Source organism: Xiphias gladius, chromosome 22 (genome assembly GCF_016859285.1).
Source record: "Xiphias gladius isolate SHS-SW01 ecotype Sanya breed wild chromosome 22, ASM1685928v1, whole genome shotgun sequence".
NCBI lineage: Eukaryota > Metazoa > Chordata > Actinopteri > Istiophoriformes > Xiphiidae > Xiphias > Xiphias gladius.
In genome coordinates this window covers 15,393,214-15,418,930 of record NC_053421.1, presented here as the reverse complement: position 1 = coordinate 15,418,930, position 25,717 = coordinate 15,393,214, and the positions used below count along the sequence as shown (strand labels likewise).

Below are 25,717 nucleotides of genomic sequence, written 5' to 3'. Positions count from 1 at the left end.
GTGCATCAGAGATCCCGATGGTCGCGGGACTCTCAACCCTTCTTGTGCTGCTCTGATGATTATTATTAGGCTAGTTTGAAAATTCCTCATGGACTGTCCAGTAGCCGTGTAGCCACACAGTGTTTCATCTTGCCACATTGCTGGTCAGACCAGTACAAAGTCACTTCCTCTGGTGCTCCCCCAGCTCATGTGATTGTGGTATGAGTGTTGTGGGTGCAAATGCCATGACTGCGTCCAGTCACCTTTTACTGCAAAAAGGCTCTGTTGAGCATTTATAAAGGTGACACGCAGGCACGCGGAAGTAACAATGCCCTGGAGCTACATTTTTCTTAATGATCACCAAACACTGACGAGATTGCAAAAAAGTAGTGCGTGACATAATAATTTACTATAATTTGTTAATTTCGCTGTTATCCACGTATTTACTCACTCTCCAGATACACACACACACACACAAACACACACACACACACACACACACACACACACACACACACACACACACACACACACACACACACACAAACACAGACACAAGCACAGACACACTTATTCCAAGGCCTATACGCACAAAATAACCATTCTTTTAAATCACTGATACTCTATTTAATCTCAAACCAACACCTCCTAACATCCATTTTGTGCACGAATAAAATACTCAATGTGCATTTTTAAGTAGTTTTATTTTGTAATATATGAAAGAGCTCCATCGTTTGTCTCGTAATAGACTTTGTGCTTTTTATTATTTTTCTTAGACAACAGTCCTACGCGTCCGAGCTGGAGGGAAAGGGGAAAAATATCTAAAGACTAGTAACCGTGATACAACCCGAAAACAAAGCAAAAATAAATAAATAAAAAATTTCCTTCGTAGCGCGTCCAAAACTTACGAAATCTATAACCTAATGTTATACGGTGGCCTCTAGTCCTAATTTCAAATAAACAAGATAAACATTGTGACATGGATCACTTTGTAAGACCTTCAAATGAATAAAATAGTGGATATTCATTTGTTAATTTGTCAGCTTGTATTATAAATACTTTTTTTTTTTTTTTTTTTAAATCAGAAACCAACCGACCTATGCTTCCTTTAAAGACAAGTCAGCGGGGTCGGGAGTTTTCTAACCCAGACCCACAGATTTAGGTCAGCCTGTAATCTCTCCAAAGATGGGTTCATACCCTGAAATACAACATCGGCTACCTCATTTTTCCTATAAGTCTGGAGCCAGTAAGTATAGAAATCAGAGCTACAGTTCATTTACAGCCATTTTATATGGCGTCAAACGTGCAGCAGTCTGGCTGCAATGAATGATAATATTCATTAACCCTATTGGATTATCTCCTTTGATGTTTCTGTGTGCGCAGTGGGTGAGCTGTTCTTATTTTATTACCCCATAAAACTTTTCTTTTTAATTCATACAATTATTTTTTAAAGACATGTCAGAAAATGAATAATAATAATTTTTAAAAAAAACAAAAAACCCAGACTGACTGCTTTGTGTGAAAATGTCTCTGTTTGCCTCTGTCTATGTCAGCGCGCACACGAAAGCTTTCCCGGGGAAACACGCACACGAATGCAACAAGCTGCATCAAAATATCAAAGTGAACTAATTGTCTATTTGGGACCATTCAAAGTTTCTCGTTCTTACGTTTATAATGTCCACGCAACTTCCAAAGAACATAAATCCAATTTAGTGTTTATAAAATGATGCATAATGCACATTTTAAACTGTATAGAGAGCATAAAAGTTAGTGAGCGAAAAAATGCTTGGATTATAGGCCCTTGTGATCCTATATCATCGTGTGCATTAGTCACTCCTGGCCCATAACGTTGGCGGAACTGCAACCTGAGAACCTGCATTGGATCTGATGCTCAGAAACAAACATCTTTTCTTGCACTATTTACTTCTAGCAATTTTTTACAGTAATGCTTTTATTGCATCATAACATCTGCACCTAAAATGAAAAACGGCGTCTTCACTTCAGTGCCTTTCAAATGGAGATGAAACGGGATGAAGTGGAAAATCGACATACCTCCTTAAAGCGCATTAAGACCCCCGCCTGCAGTCATAAAATGCACGTGATAACATTTTCTGTGCCTACCTCAACAACGAAATCCTGAAGTGGCGGCATGTTTTAAAGCGGCTGAGGTAAACTTCTTTTATATCTCGATTCACGGCAATGACATTGATCTGAGGAGCGCCACCCAGTGGGCGAAGGGCGCAGGCCTACACTGCGGCGCAACGCGAACGCAGAATATTCCTGCCACGGTAAGGTGCTGAAACAAATGACGCCGGAAAGGTCCGCGAACACAAGCTTTCAATGCTCCCAGCCGTTGTTTTGCAGCTCCTTAGTCACAGTTAATAACCTTGGTCTCAGACGCTTTATTGCACTACACTCCAAATGCTCCAGACGAATCCGCGTTTTATGGCCAAGTTACTGGAGCAACTGGGAGGATGTGCAGCAATCAAAGCGGAATTCCTGGGAGCCTCACAGGATGCACGGTATAAGGAAGGCATCGGGGCCCTTATTAGCTTATGGCAGGCCATTCAAATTGTTTGCAGGGGCCTTGTGTGGACACAAAGCCACCTCGACCGAATTTTTACCCATCTTTTTCATGTACTCCATTTTACCTTCCTTTTCTGGTTACCATAAATCTTCCTGACCCAAATGCGTAGCTTGTCAATTTAGAATCAAGAAGTGATGTACGATTTCGGGATTAAATCACTCCAGCTGAGAAATAATTCATCATACAGCTAGAGGTGATTGCAATAGTGAACCGGGGTTTGTCATCTCTTTATTTACTCCAATGCCACTGCCTGTATGGGTAAACACAGGCTGACTTGGATAAAAAGAATATGGTCTTTAGATCTCACAACAACTGCTTTCGTGGAAGCATAACCACAGTCGGTCTAATAGATCCTTCTGGATTAAAACAAGTGTCACGATTGTTAAAGAAAGCCCTAACGGACCGGTTAGGACAAAAAAAAAAAAAAAAAAAAAAATAGCCTTTGCACATCAACCCAGAAATGAGTGACCCCTTTGTAATGGATATCAGATAATAAATGCAGCGGGTCTTGTTTCCATCCACGGGGGAATAAAAATCATCAGGCCCACATACAGAGTATCTGGTACGATCCACGCGCTGGCATGTAAAACAAAATACGGGATTACGTTTCATTTGGGGGCTCTGCTCGCTCATCAGTGGTTTGCCCTTTGGATGAAGTTGGGAGATCAATCCAACTTTACAACCAAGAGCTCAACGAAGCCCCCTTGCACTGAGGGTCAAGCGCAGATGTTGGATATCAAATTTAAAATGCATGAAATCCATGAATTGGTATCAGATTATAATCGAATTCGTTCTCTAACGATGCAGCATCGAGCGATCATTTTTGGGAGCAGTTTGATCACCGCGAATAATGTCACTGGGGGTCTTTCAGTGTATTTGTACAATAGAGTTAAAATGTTAGGAGAAAGAAGGAAACACGAACAGTACTTTAATGTCAAGATTTCTGGCCACAAAAGTCACGTGTGCGTGCGTAAATTTGTGAAAATAAATTTCATTTAAAGGAGAAAAAAAAAAGATTTTTTTTTGGAAAAAACAGTACTGTACATGTGCGTGCGTATATTGGGGAAATTAAGTTTAATTTTAAGGAAAAAAGTAAGATTTTTTTTTGAAAAAGTAGTACGGTAATCTCTGTGTGTATCATCAAATATTATAAAGGGAATTCAAACACATCTGGTTTTCCGAGTAAACACGCCAAAAACGCAACCACGTCACTTTAAAATGTGGAAAATTGTTGTTTGTTTAGGCAAGGAGAATAACAGGCCAATAATAATAATAATAATAATAATAATAATAATAATAATAATAATAATAATAATAATAATAAAGCCAACGGTGTTTAATGACAAAATAGTGTATAAATAGTAGAATTCTTTATGAAGTCTGGTACATTAAAAAACTCGTCATCTTGTCCAGGTAATGATGTAGATGTGCAGTCTAGATGTGACAGTCTTTGTTCAGTTTTCATAGCAGGGGGTTTGTGGTGTAGTACTGTAAACGGTCTCTGTTCAGTTTCTTCTCCTTCATCCTCCTGTTCTGAAACCAGATTTTGACCTGGCGATCAGTCAGATTGAGCATCCGCGAGAGCTGCAGACGCTTCTCTTTGTTGATGTAAACGCTGAAGAAGAATTCCCTCTCTAGTTCCCTGATCTGATACTTTGAATATGGACATCTCTTCTTGCGCGTCCTCTGGCCACCTGGAACACAATGAAGGGCAAAGGTCACCGCATGATATATTTTACGGCACATGGCAACAACGTGAAATCATAAGTCCGCGTCTTGCTTTGAAGCGGGAGTGGCGGTCCACATGAGCTCTGGAGTTCAAGTGTTTCCTTCCTCCCCGGCCTACAGACCGGGATTTGTAAACACAGACTGGACTTGATAGTGGAACGCGTTGGGCAGGAAGGATTGCATGTCGGAAGTTGTAAAAAAAAACAAAACGTATGGGAATCTGTAAAAACCATGCTGGCTGGTTTTTAATAGTGAGGGCGTGAGCCTAGTCCAGGCAAACAGGAGTATCGTGTATCTGATTTGCTTTGATTGTCCGATCCCGCTTTCCCTGCGCGCACAAAGCTTTTGTTTTAGTGTCAGTGAAGCAAATTCCATCATGGAAAGCAGCTGTAAGATTAAATCCCCGCAAATCCGGTGATTTTGTAAATATTTATCTTTAAATAAGGAGCAGGGTAGGTCTGTTCCAAAGTCAGATTAAAGTGCCTCGGCAGCCCACTTTAGTCAGGACAGGGTAAAACAAACTGTAAATCCCAAAATGTACATGTTAAACATAAATACGCCGAAGCAAATACATTCTAATCACAGGGACACAAATATAGGAGGTGCAGGGTGCATCTGAAAATGCTAGGATTGTTATTTCAGTGCTATATGGGGGGGAAAAAATATTTCGCATATAAATGAAGTTTTACAGGCTAATTATTCAAGGATATTTAAGCACACAAATGGAGAAAAAAGGTGGAGATCCTGTTTGAAATCTCGGGGAACAAGCTTAACGCCAAAGTCTTCACGGCCAATTTCAATCCCAAGCACGTGATCTTGTCGTTTATAACATAGTTTTGTTATAGGGTAAATCTGCAGGCCCTCCATAAACCTTCCGTGCTTATAAAACAGCATATAAAAAGCTTTAAGAGCAACGCGTTAGATTTCTCTCCTTCTTGCATTGAGCGGGGCCACTCACCGCTGCTCTTGCTCTGTTTCTCCTCGCTGTGGCCGGAGGACGACTTGGGGCTGCAGCTCTCCGCCGTGTCCGAGCCCGGGTGAGCAGGAGCGGGGCTTGCTTTGGCTACGTGTCCGTCCGTGTCCGCCGCTTGTGCTGTCGGTGTTGTGCTGTTCTCCGCGCTCCCGTAGGCGGTGTCGAAGAATTGGTCGAACGCCTGCGGCAGGACGCCGTTCCTGCCGACGCTGCCGTAGAAGCCCGGCGTCGGATTGGAGGAGCCGGAGTGGCTGGCGCCGGAGCTGCCTTTCACCACGACGTCTCCCCCCCGTGAGGTCGGGCTCGCCCAGCCGTCCCTGTGCACGATGTCCTCGGTGTAGCAGTGCGATAGGCTCCCCCTGCCGTGGTGCCATTTACTCGACGTGTCGATGCCATAGTCTCTGAAAGCCACATCTCTCACGGACGGGACCTGTGGCAGGGCTGAGGACTGGTAGGAGTACGTCATTGGGCAAGACGACTGGCTCTGGGTTAAATAATGGGGGAGCCCCGAGAAGTCTGCTCCGGAGACGTAGTAGGTGCAGCTCGGTAAATACATATTAGAGCCGGAGATCCGCTCATCAAAATCCATATTCTGCCGTTGGAAACGTCCTATAATAATCCCCGCATAGTTCCTCCGCGGCGCTGCGCTCCAGTCGCTTTGAGGCAGACTGGCGGAGCAGAAATCTGTATCCTTACAAGCTGACGTGGGGATCCATCTCTATCCATTCCTGAGGGCCAAAGCCATGTGACCACTGGCACAAAATGACAGATAGCCTACGCCTCGACGTGTAGGCTATATGAGTCAATGAGTGTATAAAGAAGACCTTTGGCTGTATGGGAAAGGAAAAATACTGAGGGGGAATTTTGCATCGACCCAATTAAGGCTACTTTGGAGGAGCTAAATACCTTAAACACGGTTTTTTTTCCTATAGATTTGCTGGGGCTACTTGCAGCTGACTGCTGACTATTTAAATTACATGACCGCATAGCAAAGTGGAAAAAAACTGAGAGCTATATCCAATTTCACGCCAAGCTGCTTAACCTGCCATTTTTTTTTTTTTTTTTTTTTGAGCTTAAAGTTCATTTGTTAAAGTAGCCCTCACCTTAACCCGCAGCCTTAACCTCTGCGCAGACGTCTGAATGCTTTTAAAGATGAAGAGCACATTTTCGACCACGAAGGCGACAAACTTCAGTATGCATGTAAGGTGCATGTCAGGCTCAGTCCTCGCGGGGAAAACGTCCAAACATGGGCTGCAACAGAGAACGTGTTGTGTTTGTTATGACAAGGAAAGTTGGGCCTGTACCGTACCTGCATCCATTACTTTGAAAGACATTTTTTTTAATTCTATTTTTAATTGTTTTATCATTGAGCCCATGGCAAGCACGAACTCCCGGTCTCTCTGTGTGAATCTAATACAGCGCCTCTGGCTATATATAGATTAATCTAGTCGACAAGTGGCGGAGCAATGTCAGTCACGCTGCACTTTTGCCAGGCATCAGTCCAGTTTGGCACGGGAGGACAAAAAGACAATAGCCTACGAAGGCAGCCTTAGTTATCTCTCTTATGGCTGCTATGTATTTATTTGGAGCAACGTTTTCCTGATCACCAAAACATGTCAGCTCGACTCTGTTGCAAAAGTGCTCTATCTCCATAATTATGTTTAATTGCCTGCTGGTTTTTATCTGTTTTCATTCTAAAAAAAAAATGTGATAAACCTCTATTTTGAATTGTCTATACGACTGTGTCTCTCTCTCTTTTTTTTTTTTTTTTTTTTTTTAACCACGTGTGCTTGCACTGAACCATTTCAAAGTGTGCATATTGTGTCCAGAGATCAACAGCACAGAGGATTCACCTCGTCCCAAAAAAAAAACAAAACGTTGAGATAAAAACTAGAAGAGGGCCAGGGGCAGCTTGAATGGAGTTGATGTCAGGGTAATTAGCTGATATATAGGCAGCCATGCAGCCATGACAAAGCCTGCGATTAAAGAGTAAACATACAGATGTTGTTTATAGGCTATGAATAATAAAGGCATTTGCCGAAGGGGCTCCGGTCTTTACATCGCCCGTTCTGTCTTTGCGACGTCCGATGTACAGTAAAGCGTTGGACACGGGCGATTTCCCCCCCCCCACCGTAATCCATTTTCATTTGTCATCACTGCTGAGTAACTGGGCGCATGTGTCACATATCACCGATCCTGTTATGCAGCCAATTTTAGAATTTGGTCCAATTCACTTTTCATACATCAAAGGCCGTGAATTTGTCATCATCTGCGAGGGAAGCACTGGGCGACTGTGTAATATTTCATTCAGCCCAGGTGGCTTGCTGCTCGGCTCCAGCTGATTGAGCTTCATTCAACGGTGAGTGTGTGTGTGTGAGTGTGTGTGTGTGTGTGTGTGTGTTACTACTGTGCGAGACTGTTACTCATTTGCGTGATTAAAATTGTCCCACGTGATAAATTTGACGACTGTTCCTATTCGCATCCTTTGGTGAAACGTGCAGCCGCTCGCAGGCGGCGTCCGCAGTCAGGCGTGGGCTGCAGGAGTGGCCTGGCAGTTTGTCACATTAAACCACCTTCCCTCTGCGTCCCGCAGCGGGGTTTTTTCCAAAAGGCTTTTAACCGAAGAGATAAATAAAATAAAATAAAATAAACGGGTTACGGGGTTAAACACGAGCCAGTGGGTGTGGATTAATCCACTAATCTAAAGCAGACTGAGTACTAACAGGCTGTATGTAAACTAAAAGATGGTAAACCGGTTAACTAATAAGGAAAACAACAAATATGTTTCCTTAAAATTTTCTCTTCTCCGTAGATGCACTTATCCAAGGCGTGCGAATTGATGGACTTATCCAAATAATTAAAAAAAAAAGTATCAAAACAATGTAAGCTTAAAAGATTGGTTAATAATGGGAATTAAAAAAAAAAGCATAATTAAACCAAACATACCAAAAGACTTTCAGGTGTGATTTTATTTATTTGTTTGTTTATTTTACATTGCTTGACATTCTCAGGAAAGTCAAGGCTGGCTGGTCGTTCGTTATTGGCCTTGAAAGCTTCAGATTCAATAAAGTTGGAGAGGGTAAATAAAAGGGGGGGGGGGGGGGCACAAAACCCTGCAGCACAAGACCTCCGGGGAATAAATGTATGATATAGATTCAATGAAGCAGAAAATGCAAAAGCTCAAAGTCCGAAAACACATTCAGATGCAGTCACGGGCGGCCGGCGTGGTTGCGGAGGGGCAGCGGACGGGGATTTTAAAAATCCAAAGCGCTTTTCCTGGTTCCCCTGAATTCTCTGTCGACACTTCAGCAGGAATGTGGTTGGGTTTAACTACCTGGAAATCTGCGTGCGCCTCCTGCCTTTCCTGGCTCCCGAGTTCATTTCAAAAGGGCCCATTTTTCTAATATTCAGCTAAAATGTGTCTGTTAAGATTCACAGTTTAAAGGCCCAATGTGTAACGTTTGTGCTAAATGAATAAGACAGGTATATAACTGAATAGCGTCTTGTGTGTATCTCCATCTATCGGGCATATGCCGAATTTATTTCCAGAGTTTGTAAGCATTATTGGTGTGTGGGGGGGGCAACACGATTAACTCATATTTAGATTGTCTTTGAATGAAAGGAGTTGTAAACCAATAATACAGTGGGTGACAGCAGGTTCCCATCCTGTGTTTTGAATTTTGGTGGCGGGGAGACTCTGTTTGGCCTACGTTTGGCGCGGGATTGCGCCTTCAAAGAAGCCAAATCGCCAGAGATTTCTAAATCCTTTCACTTTCGTGACATTCATGGTGATTCGGAAGCGTTAACGAAGATGAGGCGTGCTACAAGCTGATTTACTGCCCTAAATAAAGCTTCCTCACTGGTCTCCCAGTAGTAACGACTGCAAGGAGCTCATGTTTATGAGAGTCTGGCACGAAACAACTACCCTGAGGAAAACGTGAATTTCAAAACGACCGAACGACCTGGATGATTTGGAAGACGCTGTGATTTCAAAGCTGGAACCAGAATGACACCGGGTTTGCTTGGCTGATAATGGACTGTGAGGTAACCAGGTTTTCATGTAGGGCCCCTGTAGGGACTCCTCGTGCGCCAGCCACAGACAATATGGCTTCTAAAGTAACACGCAAGGTCATTTGCCTGCTACTACACAAGGGTAGTGGCAGGCACTTTGTTCAAAGTGAACTATGGTGAAACATGAGAGAAGAAGTACGTATGTGGCTCTCCGGATAGAGGGTACTGTTTGGGGTGGGGGGGTGGGGGGGGATTATAGCTAAAGCTGCTGTAAAACACAGCTTTCTGCCAGCGCCTTGCTGATAGGATGATTTATCTGTTTGTTTGTTTGTGGATACTGGGATTTGCCTCGCGGACGTTTTGGTCTCTCAAATGCATTTGACTTTCAAATAAAGTTTTTCGTTCTTGTCCGAAGTTCACCGCACAAAGTCCAACGCCACTTGGCCAACACGCGTACCCAAAACATAAAGGGATGAAAATGTTCAGCATCGAATTCACATGTAGTGATCGATTTTAAAACAGAGTGTCTCGTCGAATTAGGCTTTAATTTCCTTTCAGACTTCTCGCGTGTTTCTTTGTTACTTTGTGGATTTTATTGTCTCCAGTTTCCTCCTTGGTTAAAAGGAACGCTTAAATTCAGCCTCAGAGTAAAATTTCACTATTGCTATCAATGTTGTTGGATACGGATTTTGAGTGGGTTATTAGTGTCTGTTATTATTTCTGCTACTGTTATGTTACTGACTGATACGGTGGCACGCTCCAGGTCTGCAGCGCACGGGGCCTTTTTGGAATGAGGCGAGTTAAACCTGTTCAGGTGTCAGGGGGAGCAACCCAGAGGAAAGACCCAGAGGAGACACCGCATCTGCACAGGAGCCAGAGGGGAAGGCTTCTGACTCCATCCCAGCAAGGTAGAAGGGTATTCGCACCAGCAACTCTCCCAAAAATTGGATCAGTAAAAGCAGCTCAGATGCTTGGGAAATCTTGTGCATTTGAGACTGAGCTGAGAGGGGGACTCTCACCAGAGGGTGCTGCCTCATTCCTGGAGCAAATGCCCCTTTTTGTTGTACAAATGAATTGTTCGAATCCAGCCGGACAGGACAACTGAACCAGCAACCTGCCGGTCAGGGTTTGCACGAGGAGCTGGGCAGGTCAGAGGTCAGCGCCCTGGCCTGGTTCTGGTATTCAACACTTAAATTTGATAGAAATCAGCAATTATGTGCATGAAGCCTACGGCCTGCTCACTGGTACTTAGTCGATCAGTTGATCTTACTGTAGATGTGACGGAATAACGTGGGTCGTTTTAACGCCATAATCCAATTATGATTCAGTATTTCACTGTAGGAATTTCAGGCCGAATGTCGATGCTGCGAACTACAGACAAGATTTGTGCGTAATAGTCAAGAGATTGGTTGGACGGCGGGATAAGACCCACGTCTGAGTGAAATCTTTTCATACTTAAAGTTTTTGTTTGCATCTACCTTCATAAGTAGATTTCCCTTTTCCTTTTTCTTTTTTTTTTTTCAAAGTTTTTGTTCCAAACTGAAAAAGGGCATAACCACCATTTGTTCTTGAACACAAAATGAAAAAACATACGTCCTCATGAAGGACACGTCATAGCCTATAAGGACTTGATGGATCTACACAAAGAAAACAAACGGCACCTTTTATATTTTGATTTCTGATCTTGAGTATTAATGAATAAAGAAGCGCATGAGTTGTGACTAATGTTTTTCAGATTTTGAACAGGCATTTTAGAAACGAAATTTTAAATTTCACTCAACAAATAAAATAGTACAAAAATTTTGTTTGCACGTGCAGTCCGAGTCCGTTAGTCGCGCGTTGCTTTGGCGTTTCAAATGCATTGTAAGAAATGGAGAGCTGATGAAAAATGAATGAAAACGGAATTACACGATCGATCATTTTTCATTCTTATTTTTAAATAAATCAAGCAAGCTGATGTTTGTATTTTTAAAAAAGTAGAATTAGATCAAATATCTGTAACCAAAATATCTGATTGAATGGGAATACATTTAAGGTACTACTCATAATTGTTAGTCGTAATAATAACAATAATAACAATAACAATAATAATAATAACAACAACAATAATAATAATAATTATTATTATTATGTTATCATGGCTTTTCCGTTGTGCCAAGACTCAAAAAGGCTTCATCCATCATATTCTTTCAAATCTGTCATTACTCTAATAACCCTATAATGTTTCTGTAGTGCTACAATATTTGTACAATATCATAAATACACACAAACCCGCGCACTCACGCACGAAATGCCTCTGTAAGTGCAGAGGACGTGAAGACGGTCGGATTGACTCCAGCTACTGGGCGGAAGCTGTGCTGACAGCGCTGCGCCACTAGATGGCGACATAAACCCTAACTGGCCGAGGCTCCGAGCTCGACGACGGCTCTCGCTCCTGCGGGCCTCTTGGCCCGAGTGCACCATCAGCACTTCGGGGAATACACTGCGCCCATTTTTGTGAAGGATATTTCACCATGAGAAGGATTGGTGCCGCCTGGTCCTGATCGATCGAGCACCCATGTTCAATGCGGACTAAAAAAGATGAATGAAAATGACAACATCACATTGCGTCTCTCAAACATTTATTGTCAAAAACTTTTGGCTATTGCAGTCAGAAAAGGGAGAGTAGATAGTTGCATTCAGATAGCATTTACATGTTTAAATATGCCCACGGTTTCAGTACTTTTCAGCAAAATCACTGTCGACAGACGGGCAGAAATTGCACAGTTCGGCCTGCTGACAGGCGTCTTCTTCTGAGCAAAAACCCTGCGTTTAGGGGGGGAAAGGCCTAATATGGACAAAGTGTGGGCAAACTATTGAAATGCTGAGACCGCCTCAAGTTTGATAACGTTTCACCAGATACTGGCTGATGAACCGATAAAGTGAACAGATGAAATGAAGTGGTTGAATTTCTAGAGGCGGAGTAGTAGTATAAACTCGCTTTTCCCAACTGATACAATGGTGAAATCCAGTTCATCTTAAGAATTAATTATGTATACACCAAAGAAGTGTTGTGGGAGGGAAGTTTTCTCTTATTCATTATTATCATATATTATATCATATTATCATCATGATTATTTTACTCTTTCGTGTGAATGAATGCTGGAAATATTATTTTCCGGATTCATTGTCGGCCATTTAATGATCAGCCTTTGATGGTGACAGTTTAGCCATCTTTTAGTGTGCCACTGACTCACGGACCGAAGAGGAGAGCTGTGTCTGGTTCTAGGGGCTTCAGCTTTTAATTTCTGTTTCGGTGAGGAGGAATAAAAGCGCAGGATTTCTCGGGGTGTCTCGGGCCTTCAAAGCAGAACGTCTTAGCGTTTGGTGAATTTTTCAAGGAGATCATACATCCCGTGCGGAATTGCCACGGTCAACATGTTGCGAGCCATTTCCGATTTTCTGTCAACAGGCCGCATCGACTGGTTCCAATTAAAATGTGAGGAAGGAAAAGTGTAAGTCAAAACAGAACCGCCCTGGCGACGAAGAAACCGTTCATAACGTAATAAATTATAGCACAGTTTTGTTTTTTTTTTAGATGAAAGCGCGTCCATGTCAGCCTTTCACCTCCTGTCTCACTATCTCCGGAGCTAACTGGAACTCTTGAATTTATTAACGATTTTCTTCTCCTTTACGCGCCTGTTCTGAAACCAGATTGTCACTTGTCTCTCCGTCAGATTTGTCTGCGCGGATATCCTTCTCCTTTTGTCCTTGGTGATGAATTTATTGGTGGCGTACTCCCTCTCCAGTTCCTTGAGCTGCACCTTGGTGTACGGCACACGCTTCTTTCTCCCACGGCGGATAGAGCTGTCTCCACCAGATATAGTGTCTGTGGAGGGGGGGGGGATGCAATGTCACATTTTAATCTACTCGGCTGTAACTGACAGAAAACTACTTTCTTTTACTTTCTTCTTTTAAAAAAAAAACTTCTGTTTTTTTATTTTTCCTCTCTCAGGCGTGTTATGCAGTGAAAAAAACCCACATTTTTACACAAGACATTACATGCACATGTTTTCGCAAGTTTATTTCCCGATTCCAATGAACATTGCATATTTCTGTGTTAATAAAACATTAAAAAATATATACCTTGTAACGAGGATTTCCACAGAGGATTTGACTGTGGCTGCTCCTTGGTGCAGTAAACTTGACCACTCCAACCATTGGTGATGGCCCATGGCTGGTAGGACTCCATAGGCAACAGGGACTCGTGTCTTGGCTCAGATGGAGCACTGAGCGCAGGTACGACGGGGACATCCAGGTAGCTGGGTTGGTAGGGACCCGAGGAGTAGCCCTGATAAAAAGCAAATTCTTTCGCCCTGGTCGAGAACTCCTCACCAGAGACCGACGAGTCCATGTATTTATCGCCATAGCCAGAGGGCTGCGCGCAAGCCTTGACGCTGCCGTGTGACATCCTACATGGGTAATAACTGCTGCCAAAATATCCATAGGGCAAAGATGCATTGGGTGAGCTCTGAGTGGCAGAACAGGGGCTACATTGTTTGCCAGGCTCCCCCATGCCAGAGACTGGCACCTCACTCGCGGTGTAGGTGGTGCTGGGCGCCAGCGAGGTTGGATGCGCTAACAAATTCCTGCACTGGTTCGCAGCGAAATTACCTCCAGTAAATCCCTCCATGTTCTTGCTTCTTTCATCCAAGCCGTTGTCGTAGAGAAACATCACCGGGTCAATCCAGTGCGAATGGAGGAGTAATGAAGCGGTCATAGCATGCCCTACATCGAGACGACCAACTCTTTTTCAAAATCCCCTCGACTGAACACGGACAGGGACTCGGGCAGAGTAACGATACCAACACGCCTGAGTACATAAAGATCGCGAGGTTATTGGCCAGGGCCAAACACGTGATATGCAAAGGAGATGATAAACGTCTAGACATCAGACAATGCAGATCAAGCTGCATGTTTGTGAAGATGTACTGTACATCGGCAGATCCATTTCTTTATGCAATGGAGCCCTAGGGGCAATTTTTCTCCAATCACAAGTGATATTTAAAACTTGAACAGAGGGAGGCTGTGGTGTGAAGACAATCGTGTCTATCAAACAGCGCGACCAGCACAGGATCAGATTAGGAATTGCGTAATACATGGCGTGAGAAAAACTGTAAGTGATATATGTATTTCTCCCGCCGGAATTGAAGCGCATAATTACGCGAGCCTTTACAGTTACACAGGCTTTTACTTTAAGGGTAAAGCTAAAAAGGATTTAGGATATTTGGATTCAAAATGATTTAGGTTTTATATTTAAAGATTTGACCTTTTTATGCGCGTTTAGTCAAAACTGCAGACTTTTACAAAAGCAGCCATCATGTCCTTGAATTATCTGAACTGACTGACTGGCTTGGCGTGATGCTTTTACGCACAGTGATTACGCAGGCGGGTTTTTCAGGAAAATGAATACAAGAAAAACGAACACACATCTCGTATAGATCCAGACATACAAAATGCATCCCCAGTTACATCCCCACTAGCAATTTGAGTCATCCTCACATTTGGCACGGTGACGTGTCAATGAAAACACGGGTCCGGTGTCCACAAAATACCAAAAGCATGCCACATTTGGCTGGAGGCTTCCCCGTACAGTCGGACGCGGCTGGAGGCCAAGGTCAAGTTGAAAGTTGCAGTCTGGCCAAGCAGACACCTCACGCCAGGAAGCCCGCTGAGAAAACACCGCCAAGTGACGAAGAGGAGATTTCTTCGTAAGAATGAGCTCGTTTTTGGGACAAATAACCTCAACCACCCCCCATTTCTTTAACTTTTCCCCTCAGACTTTGGCAATAAGATAAAGATGTACTGGCATTAAATGGTCAAAATCAGAGCTCACAATTGATTATCTTGTTCGTCTAAGAGAGTTAAAAAAAAAAAAAAGTGACTCACAGGAAAATAAACCAGTCTCCATTATGTTTCTACTGTGTTTCTACAGCCTGCTTGCAATGCCTCCATAGGTGGGCTCTTGTTTCCCTCCGCACAAACGCACAGCTAAAAAACAGTTTACGGTCCGCATTGTTTACGGTTCAGCCTAAATATGGCACTAAAACGCTTCGTTTTATAGGGTCTCTGTGATAGACGAGGTTAAGATTAGTATCAAACAAAATAGTCTTTCCCTTTCTGTATCCCTTTGAATTTTACATTCCTAGTTTAAAGTGAGACCACAGACGCCGAGGAATGAATGCGCATCTAAATCCGAGCACTTTTTTTTTTTTATTCTAGCAGAGTGGGGAAACACCTTTTGAGGCTTTAAAGCTTTATGGCCCAAATTCATAGCTTGTAGGCAAGAGTGAGTAGTGGTCTACATTTCAGAGCGGAAACGCATAATGTTTTATGTTCTTGAATAAATTCATATCAGATTTTTTTTTTGTTTTAATTGGAATGTCCTAACCTTTAGGTAGACTAATCGGCTTTTTATTTACTGCTATAGCAGACTGCATTGAAATAGAAAAAAAAAAGCCATCTTTCTTCAATGGCCGAGCTAGAATAAGTGAGTATTGGCTCAGGCTCGTTGTTCACACATTAGTGGGTGGCTGTCTCTCTGAGCTGTATCTAGCAGCTGGTAGGACCTGTCATATGAGCAGTTGAGCCAGTTAGATAGGAAATAGTCAAGGTCATGGGTTGTTCATAAAATAGTATTTCATTTAGGTATTTAATTTTCATTTCAATATGCCGTCAAAACAGACACTCTCTCCGTCTCTCTCTCTCATACACACACACACAGTGTGTGTGTGTGTGGATAAGGGGGTTTGGGCTCCTGTGACCGTGCGTGCGAAACAGCAATATTTAAATGAAGCTATTTTGTGTCAGTTTGTTAAAAACAATTACATGGTAACCGAAAGTCAACGAAAGTGGTTGAAGCAGTTAGGACGAATAGGAATTATGTGTTACTCTTAACCTGTAAAGAATTATCACACGCAAAGAAAGCCTCATTTTCAGTGAAAGCTTTAAGCCAACTAACGTCAATTTACAACTAAAATACAACGATTTGTATATCAAGTCCGAAATATACTCATATCATGAAATAGCCTGAATCATTTAGTCCTATTGCAATTGGCTGATTTAAAGTTCACCTCCTGTAGTGAGACAGATTTTACAGACCCGGGCTTAAAAAAATAAATAAATAAAAAACAATGATGCGATGTATTGGATTGTGACAATATCTTGATGATCAGAGTGGGACCAATAAGCTGGCAAATCGTGTTATACAGCGCCTGGAAAGCAGGGGCTTGTTTCTGTTTTACAGTGCAGCGCCCACCGTAAACTCGGCGTTACGCTGGGAAAATAAGCAGACATCAAAACCACATCGATTGGACAAATAGACCTGCAGGACTGTCATTGCTTCTGATACGAAATGTTTAAAAAAATAAAAATAAAAAATGGATTGTTGCGCATGGCTACAATTTGGATTAAACACACTCTGGAACAAGGAAAAAGGAGAATGACATTTTGTGTTAAATTAAAACATCCGTCCATTTCTTTCGGAAGTCAAGTCGGACTAACCAACCTGTAGGCACAGCCTGAAAAAAAAAAAAAAAAAAAAAGCACGCATCTCTTCGCTGACGCACATCCCGTTGTTGCAAAATTTACATTCATACACGAAGGAATAACGTGTTTAAAAAGTAAAGTGCTGACTTCAAACGTGCTGAGGACGCTATAAATCGAGCAAGAGGCATGACGGTCGCGCTGCAGCGGAGGATGTCAGGGCTTGTGTGCGACGGTCTGCTGGTGGAGGCCCGAGACCAAAGTGCTGCTCTGTTCGCGGTACCTATCAAGCGGACGACAACGCAGCTCTTAGCCCACAGTGCTTAATGGACTTTTTATGGGTTTGTCTTGTGATCGCATGACCTACGGCACCTTGGCCCCTCAGTGGCTCCTGGCAAACCACATCAGAAAACATGCCGCCCTCCTGGTCTGGGCCTAAGTGGGGGTAAAGAAGACGGCCCAGATCACCCGAGTTACTGAGGCGGGCTTGCACGCTGCAACAGGCGATCACAGCTCCCTCCCATAGTTGTGGCAACATTCAATAAAGTAAATAAAATTCACATCTTCATTAAAGAGGACATTATAGCATCGGGGTAAGATGTGTTGGATATTTTAGCTCTTACTGAAATAAAGGGGATGTGTCCTTATCGTTTGGAACAATGCGAGCAGTCCTGGTCTTGCGTTTCTCTGTCCGGCGCTCCTCATCCCGCCGCTGCGCCTGCTCTGCCGCAAGACTCCTAAAGGTAAATGTTGGTTAAACATTTTGTCTTGACAGCGGAACCAGTGGGACACACGATGCAAACTTGAACATCTGGGAGTTTTTCAGCTTCGTAGGGCCCAGAATCATGGAGGAAAATTGCGCGTGTCCAAACACAAGGCATTTAGAATTGAAATGGCCAATTTCGCCGTGAGAATCAGCATCTGTCTTCCTCTGACGTTTGGCTGCATGTAAATGCAAGTCTGCGGACTGTATAAGTTCAGTTATTCAAGCAGTGTCCACGCGAAGCTCTTCCCATTGAATCCGTGTGATAATTATTCTAACAATGACATAATTTGACAACACTTCAACAAATCAGCAGCAGTCACTGAATAAACATGGAGCTTCCAGTTCTTTCAACATTTTCTGTCAGTTAAATTCAAGTTATCATCTAAATCCAGAAATGAATAAAGGATGAACTGTAAAGGAAGTTGGTAAATTAAATGTTCACAAAGTTTAAGACATCACAATTTGTCTTTATTTCCTAACAGGATATGACACTCTTATCTCAAAAAGACATTTTGAATGTCAAGAGAAATAACCCCCATCACCAGATAAAACAACAGCAACATAAAGAAATGATCACAAACGATAAATTTGTGGAGACTAAACCGTGTTTGCAGATGTTTAGCCTTGACAAACAGAGCTAATGTCTTCTTAACACCACAGACTCACACCTTTTTGCATTTTCAGTAATGTGATCTGCAGAACGGCCACTGCTTGACAGTCTACTAATCTTCTGGATCCACGTGTGCATAGGTGACAATTCACTTGATTCTAAAACTGAAAGGAGTGTTTTATTTTAAAAAGGCTAGATCACACAGGAAACATGATTTCCAATAGGAGATGAGTGCTCACATGATTTGTCAAGCTGCGTTGGAGCTCTCTGGGCTTCATGTCTTTCAGAACTTTAGGAGGAAGGAAAAAAAAAAAAAAAAAAAAAAAAGTCCTCAGGGTGAAATGCACCCTGACTACACTATGTTTTAGTCCTGTGCAGGGCCAGGCCTGGCAAGGCTGTGGACGGGGTGGAGGCCGACATTACTGGCCCTCCTCCTCACGCAGGAACTGGAATACGGAGGAGAAATCTTTATTGGCATAACCACGTGCACACATCATACGGTAGATCTGGTGGGCTAAGGAGCCGAGGGGGACAGGAGTCTTTGTGTTGGTGGCTGTGTTCTGTGCGAGGCCTAAGTCCTGAAAAAAGAAAAGCAAACATGCATTAGAAAAACCGGTGGAACTGAAAATTAAACTCTAAAACCAAAACCACCAGTTCTCACACCAGATAATTTTTCTTTATGTTGTTATCATATGGGTTTGATTCCCTTTTAAGATGGATGTAAACTGCAGCTGAATAGTTCACTGCATCATTTTAAGACAGAAACTCTTTTTTTTTTAAACAGTCACTTAAGTCCTTGTTACATGCACAACGTTTGACTTTGACATGATTGATCTGATACATACAGACAGTATGAATGTAAAAAAAAAAAAAAAATCCACTTACAGCAAATAATTAATATTTTTTTTTACATTTTTAGTTCCAAACATACTGGGGCCAATTGGAACAAATCATTTCTCTACAATAATTAGAGGAAACAAAACTATTATAACCATAAAATATGCTTTATTACTTCATATTTGTGATAAAAGAGCAACATGTACAAACCTAAAGATGAATTTTCTGTGGAAACACTAATGCTCAAACTGAGATGCAGGCCTAGGAAATGGAGTCCTGTAGAGTCTTACATGACTTCAAACTGACCTTAGCCATCAGCTGGGTGCCGAAGCCTCCCTGGTAGTTATTCCCAGAGGGGACTCCCTCCATGACTCCAGGCACAGGGTTGTAGGTGTCGCTAGACCAGCACCGGCCTGAACTCATGTTCAGGATTTGGGCCAGCAGTTTAGGATCAAGACCGAGTCTGTGAGTCAAGACAAATTTCATGTTTCAGAAAATATATTGCAGCTGCATACAGTACATTGACATAATTTATTATCAGTTTCCTCTTATTTGTGACCAAGACAGTGTTCACCTGATCCCTAAGTTCATTGTCTCCGAAGTACCAATCATTCCAATGGCTAAAAGCATGTTGTTACAGATTTTGGCAGCCTGTAACAGATGACAAGAGTATTAGTGTTCAGTAACCTCAACACCAGGTTAAGTACTCATATTCTAGGACTATTACAATTTTTATTCATACAAAAGTGACTAACAAGCACACACACACACTTGAACTACTATATTTACTCAAAACAAAAACAAAACAAAAACAAACACCACCCCCCCCCACAAAAAAAAAAAAAAAAAAAAAAAAAAATCCCACACATGCTTCTTTATCTGAATTGCAAATGTATCCTGACATTCCTGGGTTAATATGAAATATCTGCTCATACCTGTCCAGTTCCAACTTGACCGCAGTACACCACATTGGCTCCCATACAGCTGAGTAGTTCTTTGGCTGCAGTAAATTCCTCCTCTGCTCCTCCAACCATAAAAGTTAGTTTACCCGAACTAGCAGCACCCACACCTGGGGATGGGAAATCATGCTTACATACAACGAACCATGAGCAAGCATGCAGTGATGGTTGGTACTGAGCACGGGATTTTCTGAAAGTTTCATCAGTTTAAATAAAAGCAGACTGAAGGCAACCATATAGTTTAGCTAAAAGCGATCATGTTAATCAAAGCAGCACTCTCAAAATAGCTGGAATAGCAGCTACCATCCTCTATGATACATGTTTAATACAGTATGAAAAAATTAGTTCATTTTTTTTTCATGCAGTAACTAAGAAAACTTAAATTCTTTTGACTCTTTAAACTGGCGTTCATTTTTAGAGATCCAGAAACAGCACGAAAGGTTCAGCAAACCTCCACTAAGAAGCCAAGTGTTTTGTTGCCTAACAACAGCCACACTGCATGGGTCCACATATTCTGTCTCATTACCCTTCATCCTCCTGACGGACAAAGCTTTCTTTTAACACACAGAAGTCCAGGACAACCAGAACATTTTCACTGAGATTTAACAGGGAGATAATGAAAAAAATATTAGTTTAAATGCCTCTGCTCTACATCGATCCAGTCTGTCTGTCAGCTCTGTAGCTCGGGATTGTTGGCTCTTTAATAAATACATATTCCTTTTTTTTAAAAAAAACAAACAAACAAAAAAAAAAAACAGCAATCTTTTGGCTACAAAATATATTTATAACAGTGTCTGAGCATAAACCAGAAGAAATAAAATGAATTTGTGGACATTTCCAATTGACATTCAATGCTTTTGGAGCGGGAAAAAAAAACAAAAACGGTCTTTTTCCTTCAGTAGTTTGGAACGCAAGGGACTAACTTGCTGTAAATTTAGGGGACCTATGAACCTGTTAAATAAGATTCCCAAAACACAGTTACAATGTGCCTCACATTAAAATTAATACTAATTTGAAAAGCAGTATTGCATGGTAGGTTACATGCGACATAAAAATAGGAAAATTCATGGGATGTACAATAATTCACATTGGGTTAAAAGCTCAGTAACACGTAATAACCAGGTGCAAGGCACATGGGTGCCAAGAAAGAAACCAACACAGTCTTATAATTAATCTTAAAAGTTTACAGGAAGCTATAAGAGAGTGGCCAAAATGGGTATAATACGTTTCCCCCTCCCTAGTCTTTGAGAGCCGTCTGCCAGCAGCATTTTGTCTTAAGTGGAATTTGGAAAGACCGAACTGGTGGAGACAGGTGTTACAACTGTCAATCCAAAAGAGTAACAAAAGCACGGGTATAGGTTTCAAAATACACAGAGAAAACAGGAAAATAAAAAAAATAAAAAATGTATTGAGATGTAAAAAGCAAGCATTAACGACTGAGTTAACACAGCAAAGCTGACACTGAGATTTCTGCCGTTCCCAGTTAAAATAGAGAAAGAGACCCGAGGCGTCTTAAAATAAGATCAGTAGCTCTGTCGGAATGGATAACTATCAACTTCGGATTTGGCTTAATTGCATGTGTCTCACATACATCCAGTCCTGGTGGATTTGAAGACAGTTATCAGGAAGAGAAGCAGTGTGTCAACTGCATAACACCAAAAACTGATTTAAAAAAAAAAAAAGTGATAGTGAATGAGCAAGATGCTGCAAACAGTATAGATGGAAAATTAATTTGAGATTGAGTGGCTTAACTAACTACACAGAGGGACAATTATTTAAATATTTTCAAACAACTTTTAATAGTATTGGATATATGACTGGTTATTTGAATTATTTAAAAAATTGATTAAAAATTGTGTCCCAATCTACTCATTTAATTCCTAAAGCAATTCAAAAACTTACAATATGCCGTGAAAGGACAAAAATGTAAAAATCTGGAAAAAATATCCGATCCACGATTCAAAAGAAGAGAAAGTTTCTTGAGTGGGACAATCAAATGAAGTCTACTAAATATGTAACACACCCTTTAGTTACAATAACAAAGCCGTCACAAAACAGGTTTTTGAATTTTCTCAAACGGAGGCATTCCTCTCAACATCGCAACAGCTAAAACTTCACTGACACGTTTAAAGCAAGAGCTGAGACCTGAAACAAAAGAGGCACTGATCTTTTTTATCTAAAGAATTACAAACGGCCACTTAATTTTAATTGAGCATTTTGGATGAAAAAAAAAACAAAACTCTTCTTTAAAAAAAAAAAAAAAAAAAAAATGCCTGACTAGCAAACATTTTTGTCAAACATGATCTATTTATTGTTTAGTAATGTTTACTGGAAAACTGCGTTGTCACTCCCTGCCAGAAATGTCCCAGACTAAATCCTCCCCCAGGAAATTACCATATGTAAAGTTTGTTCTTAATACATTACATTTCTCTTCTACACCACCAGTTCAGCAGTCCCCATTTTGAGTTATTACAGAGCAGTACGGTCTGAGGAAAAATGAAAGGTGGCAGTTATCTCATCTGGTCCTTACATTTTTTCAAACGAAGAAACGACTATCAGAGACATGCTGACTCAATTACGTCCCCGCCACCATCTGTGCTTTTATGTTTAACTTTTAACCACATTGGATTAAACAGTCGCTACCATGCCACTGTACTTCTTTTGATTTCTGTCTGACAACTGGAGATGCTCAAAAAGTTTCATTTAGGAGCAAAAGCCTGTTGATTGACGTGACATAAAAAAGTATGACATGCGCTTCAGTTTGCCCTAGTTAAACTGCTGATGCCACACACACAGAAAAGTTCAAGGCGGAAAGCAGGACAACTTTAATCCATGTGCACTACCACAGGACGGAAGCGTATAAATCATTACTAATCTTTAGGGCCCGACCATAAAATGGACCGAGTTCAATTCAAAGAAAGTGGCTGTGTTGACGTTGACGAGGCCAAGTTCAAACAAACTGTGTTTCTGTGTGGACCCCCAAGAAAGTCAGAGCACATGCAGTTAGAAACATTAGTGCAGGCAGAGGCAGCTCCTCCTCCTTTTCCTCTTCCTCACAGAGATGCTGTTGTTGGTGCACCTTATTAACCAGCGCTCCAGCAAAAAAGCGGCCTAAGTGGCAACACTGAATTTGCCACCACCGAAATAGCAAGTGCTGATGTGTATTTTAAGTTCAACTTGACATAACAGGAATGCAGCTGGTGAGTACAGTTAATATGTTTTCCAATTCAATGTAAATAAGAGCCCCTTCCCTGCATTTCACACATACAACACATGAAGCATACTGTAATACATATAAGGGGCCATGGTATCACTAGGTACATTGTTGAATCTATATTTTTAATACTCTAAAATTGGAAGAATGCTAGATTAGCTGGAATGACTGTTTGCTAAGTACCACTAATAAATACATATTTTAATAGACTGTCTTTTTCTGCTCACCTATTTATTTCAGAGATGGTTGACTAAATATTAGAAGCACCTCTCAGTATATTGCAGTACAGTTTACAGTTCACAGCACCACAAGGGCCTCCAAATTGACCATAGAGTTCATCTTGAAAACAGTTTAAACAAAAACATAGTGTCTACTGCCTGGCTGTTGTATTATGCTGCATTAGTTTTAGCTCGATGTAGGAAACCAGATAAACACACAACTGTATGTATTTCAAGATTAGACAAAAATGTTAATATACATTTTACAACCGATATCACAATCAAAAAAATGGGAAATTTACCTCCAGATACAGGTGCATCCATAAAAACTGCACCCATCTTCTCTGCAGCAGAAGCCATCTCTTTTGAAACAGATGGGTCAATGGTGCTTGAATCAATGAGGAGGGAGCCTTTCTTCACCTTCCTGTTGAGAAAAACATATAGGAGGGTTATGAGAATGTAGGATAACTGCACGAGGTCATCTTGCACAAATTAAGAGAGAAACCAAAGTGTACTTGAGAATGCCACTGGGTCCAGTGTACACATCTACGACATTGGGACTGGAGGGGAGCATGGTGATAATGCGGTCAGCCTTGTCTGCTACCTCAGAAGGATTATCCACAATCTGAGAAAACACACACAATCACAGGGTTAGGAGAGAAGAAAAAGGAGAAAATATGAAAAATAAAAAGAACTATTAGCATTTTATTGTCCCACCTGAGCACCCAGCTCCTGCACTTCCTTGCAGGACTCTGGGAACACATCTGTAGCAATCACTGGGTAGCCATGCTTCAGCAAGTTCTTTGCCATTGGGTTTCCCATATTGCCCAGACCAATAAACCCCACCTGTGTCTTCGAGGCCATAGACCTTGTGGAGACTACAACAGAACGGCCAAATGCATCAATGACAAAACACACCGTCACTGTCACATATTCAGGGACAAAAAAAGGCTTATCATTTTTCAAGATGCCTATTTTTTTTAATTTTTTTTTTTTTTAAACAAACCATGTGTAGATATCTCATTAGAATTTTTATTTGGACTGCATTTACATCATTTTTGGCAGAACATTTTATCTGGCTCTAATAATGAAGCATTGCTCAGCTGTGACCTCTCACCATGGCCAAGAGTACCATATATATTTATTTTACACTTCAGCCCAATGCAGTTGCCCTTCAGTGTCAAAGTCATCTGATTTAACGATGCCCAGGCTTTTTCAATGATTACTTAAGTATTCTTTGATAAAAGGCCATTCTTTCATAACACATGCAAATTTATTTCAATGTTAAAGCACATGAGCCAACGAGATATGCTTCAATCCTTAATTTTATCTTCACACTAACAACAAAAAGACAAGATACTGTGTACACGATTCTGTGACTACTATTTGTTCACCCACATATTGTAATCTAAATAATAACACAATGTTACACAACCTGAATGAGCACTTGCAACAGGCTAAATAACGGCTGTTTTCAGTAACCTCGGTTTAAGATGTTCCAAGAGCCACCTACCATCTTTCTGCAAGGTACAGGGTGACTGACATTACATAATGGGACTCAAATTAAAAGAGAGGGTACAGAAGGACAATAGAGCGTATGCCGACAACTTTCAGCCTCCGCCGTTTTTAAGTACTGCAGTGGAGACGCATTGGATGTTTGTGCGGAGCTCTGGCGAACGACCCGGCACGCAATCTTAACAGAGAAGCCCCCTGACCGGTAAACTGTAGCCCGGGGATCCTGCAGCAGCAGCCACCGAGGCAAAACTCAGTCTAGCCAAAATTAACTCAAACTCCTCGCCCAACATTTTCGAGCAAAACTACTTTTCTTTTCAAGTCACAAAGAGCCTTCAAGTAACAGCCTGAGCTTCTAAAGAAAGCGCGGCGACGTGCACGCTGCGTACACAGTCTCGGTTTGTTCTCCTTACCAAACGCAAAGTCAACATGCTTGCAACAACTTCCAACTAGGTACCGAGACCCTCTCAGCACAGCGGCCATGCTTCTTTCCTCTTGACCTTACGCGTGACGTCGCAGTACGTACATCCATGACGGCTCCTCTGTCCAATCAAACGACAGCGTCGCGCAGCACGGCCTCCCAAATTCAGCCACTGGGCTGTAGGGGACGGGCCCGAGATGTACAGGCTTTTATGTCTTTTAGGGCGCGTAAATAGGACTTTTTGCCCCGGTATGAATCTCTGAAGCATACTGGGAGAGGCTGTAGGTGCTTTCGGCAGGTCTGTATGGGACTGTCATAGCCACTGTGGTGGGAATAAGTTTCTTACAGCCTTCATTTCAGTAAAAGCAGCAAACCCAC

General features: G+C 41.8%; 3 protein-coding genes across 5 annotated transcripts; all 3 read right to left on the bottom strand.

The window, feature by feature from the left end:
• Positions 1-3,885: 3,885 nt before the first annotated feature.
• Positions 3,886-7,598, bottom strand: hoxa11b (homeobox A11b). 3 transcript variants are annotated; one of them, XM_040116840.1, is made up of 4 exons: positions 7,511-7,598; positions 6,371-6,518; positions 5,253-6,097; positions 3,886-4,260 (listed from the first exon to the last, which is right to left on the bottom strand). In XM_040116840.1, the coding sequence occupies exons 3-4, from the start codon at positions 5,854-5,856 to the stop codon at positions 4,028-4,030; spliced, it is 837 nt and encodes a 278-aa protein (XP_039972774.1). In that variant the 5' UTR covers positions 5,857-6,097; positions 6,371-6,518; positions 7,511-7,598; the 3' UTR covers positions 3,886-4,027. The 3 variants fall into 3 exon arrangements, with proteins under 3 accessions (XP_039972774.1, XP_039972775.1, XP_039972773.1); XM_040116841.1 differs by lacking the exon at positions 7,511-7,598 and adding an exon at positions 7,327-7,347; XM_040116839.1 differs by lacking the exon at positions 7,511-7,598 and having other exon boundaries at positions 6,371-6,529.
• Positions 7,599-12,907: 5,309 nt separating this feature from the next.
• hoxa13b (homeobox A13b) lies at positions 12,908-14,037 on the bottom strand. The gene is made up of 2 exons (XM_040118290.1): positions 13,404-14,037; positions 12,908-13,146 (listed from the first exon to the last, which is right to left on the bottom strand). The coding sequence occupies exons 1-2, from the start codon at positions 14,035-14,037 to the stop codon at positions 12,908-12,910; spliced, it is 873 nt and encodes a 290-aa protein (XP_039974224.1).
• A 3,977-nt stretch (positions 14,038-18,014) lies between these two features.
• On the bottom strand, positions 18,015-25,445 carry hibadhb (3-hydroxyisobutyrate dehydrogenase b). The gene is made up of 8 exons (XM_040116781.1): positions 25,332-25,445; positions 24,124-24,284; positions 23,922-24,031; positions 23,709-23,830; positions 19,951-20,084; positions 19,590-19,666; positions 19,322-19,478; positions 18,015-18,756 (listed from the first exon to the last, which is right to left on the bottom strand). Exons 1-8 carry the CDS (start codon positions 25,399-25,401, stop codon positions 18,598-18,600), a joined length of 990 nt encoding a protein of 329 aa, XP_039972715.1. The 5' UTR covers positions 25,402-25,445; the 3' UTR covers positions 18,015-18,597.
• Positions 25,446-25,717: the final 272 nt, after the last annotated feature.

What these genes read in the sequence shown, in the direction of transcription:
- hoxa11b (XM_040116840.1), bottom strand. Translation starts at nt 5,856, where the DNA reads ATGGATTTTGATGAGCGGATCTCCGGCTCTAATATGTATTTACCGAGC. An exon ending in GAAACAGAGCAAGAGCAGCG is followed by an intron (nt 4,261 to 5,252) that starts GTGAGTGGCCCC and finishes ATTGTGTTCCAG; the next exon opens with GTGGCCAGAGGACGCGCAAG.
- hibadhb (XM_040116781.1), bottom strand. Translation starts at nt 25,401, where the DNA reads ATGGCCGCTGTGCTGAGAGGGTCTCGGTACCTAGTTGGAAGTTGTTGC. An exon ending in TGCAGGAGCTGGGTGCTCAG is followed by an intron (nt 24,032 to 24,123) that starts GTGGGACAATAA and finishes GTGTTTTCTCAG; the next exon opens with ATTGTGGATAATCCTTCTGA. An exon ending in GGACCCAGTGGCATTCTCAA is followed by an intron (nt 23,831 to 23,921) that starts GTACACTTTGGT and finishes TTTTCTCAACAG; the next exon opens with GAAGGTGAAGAAAGGCTCCC.
- hoxa13b (XM_040118290.1), bottom strand. Translation starts at nt 14,037, where the DNA reads ATGACCGCTTCATTACTCCTCCATTCGCACTGGATTGACCCGGTGATG. An exon ending in GTGGAAATCCTCGTTACAAG is followed by an intron (nt 13,147 to 13,403) that starts GTATATATTTTT and finishes CCCCCTCCACAG; the next exon opens with ACACTATATCTGGTGGAGAC.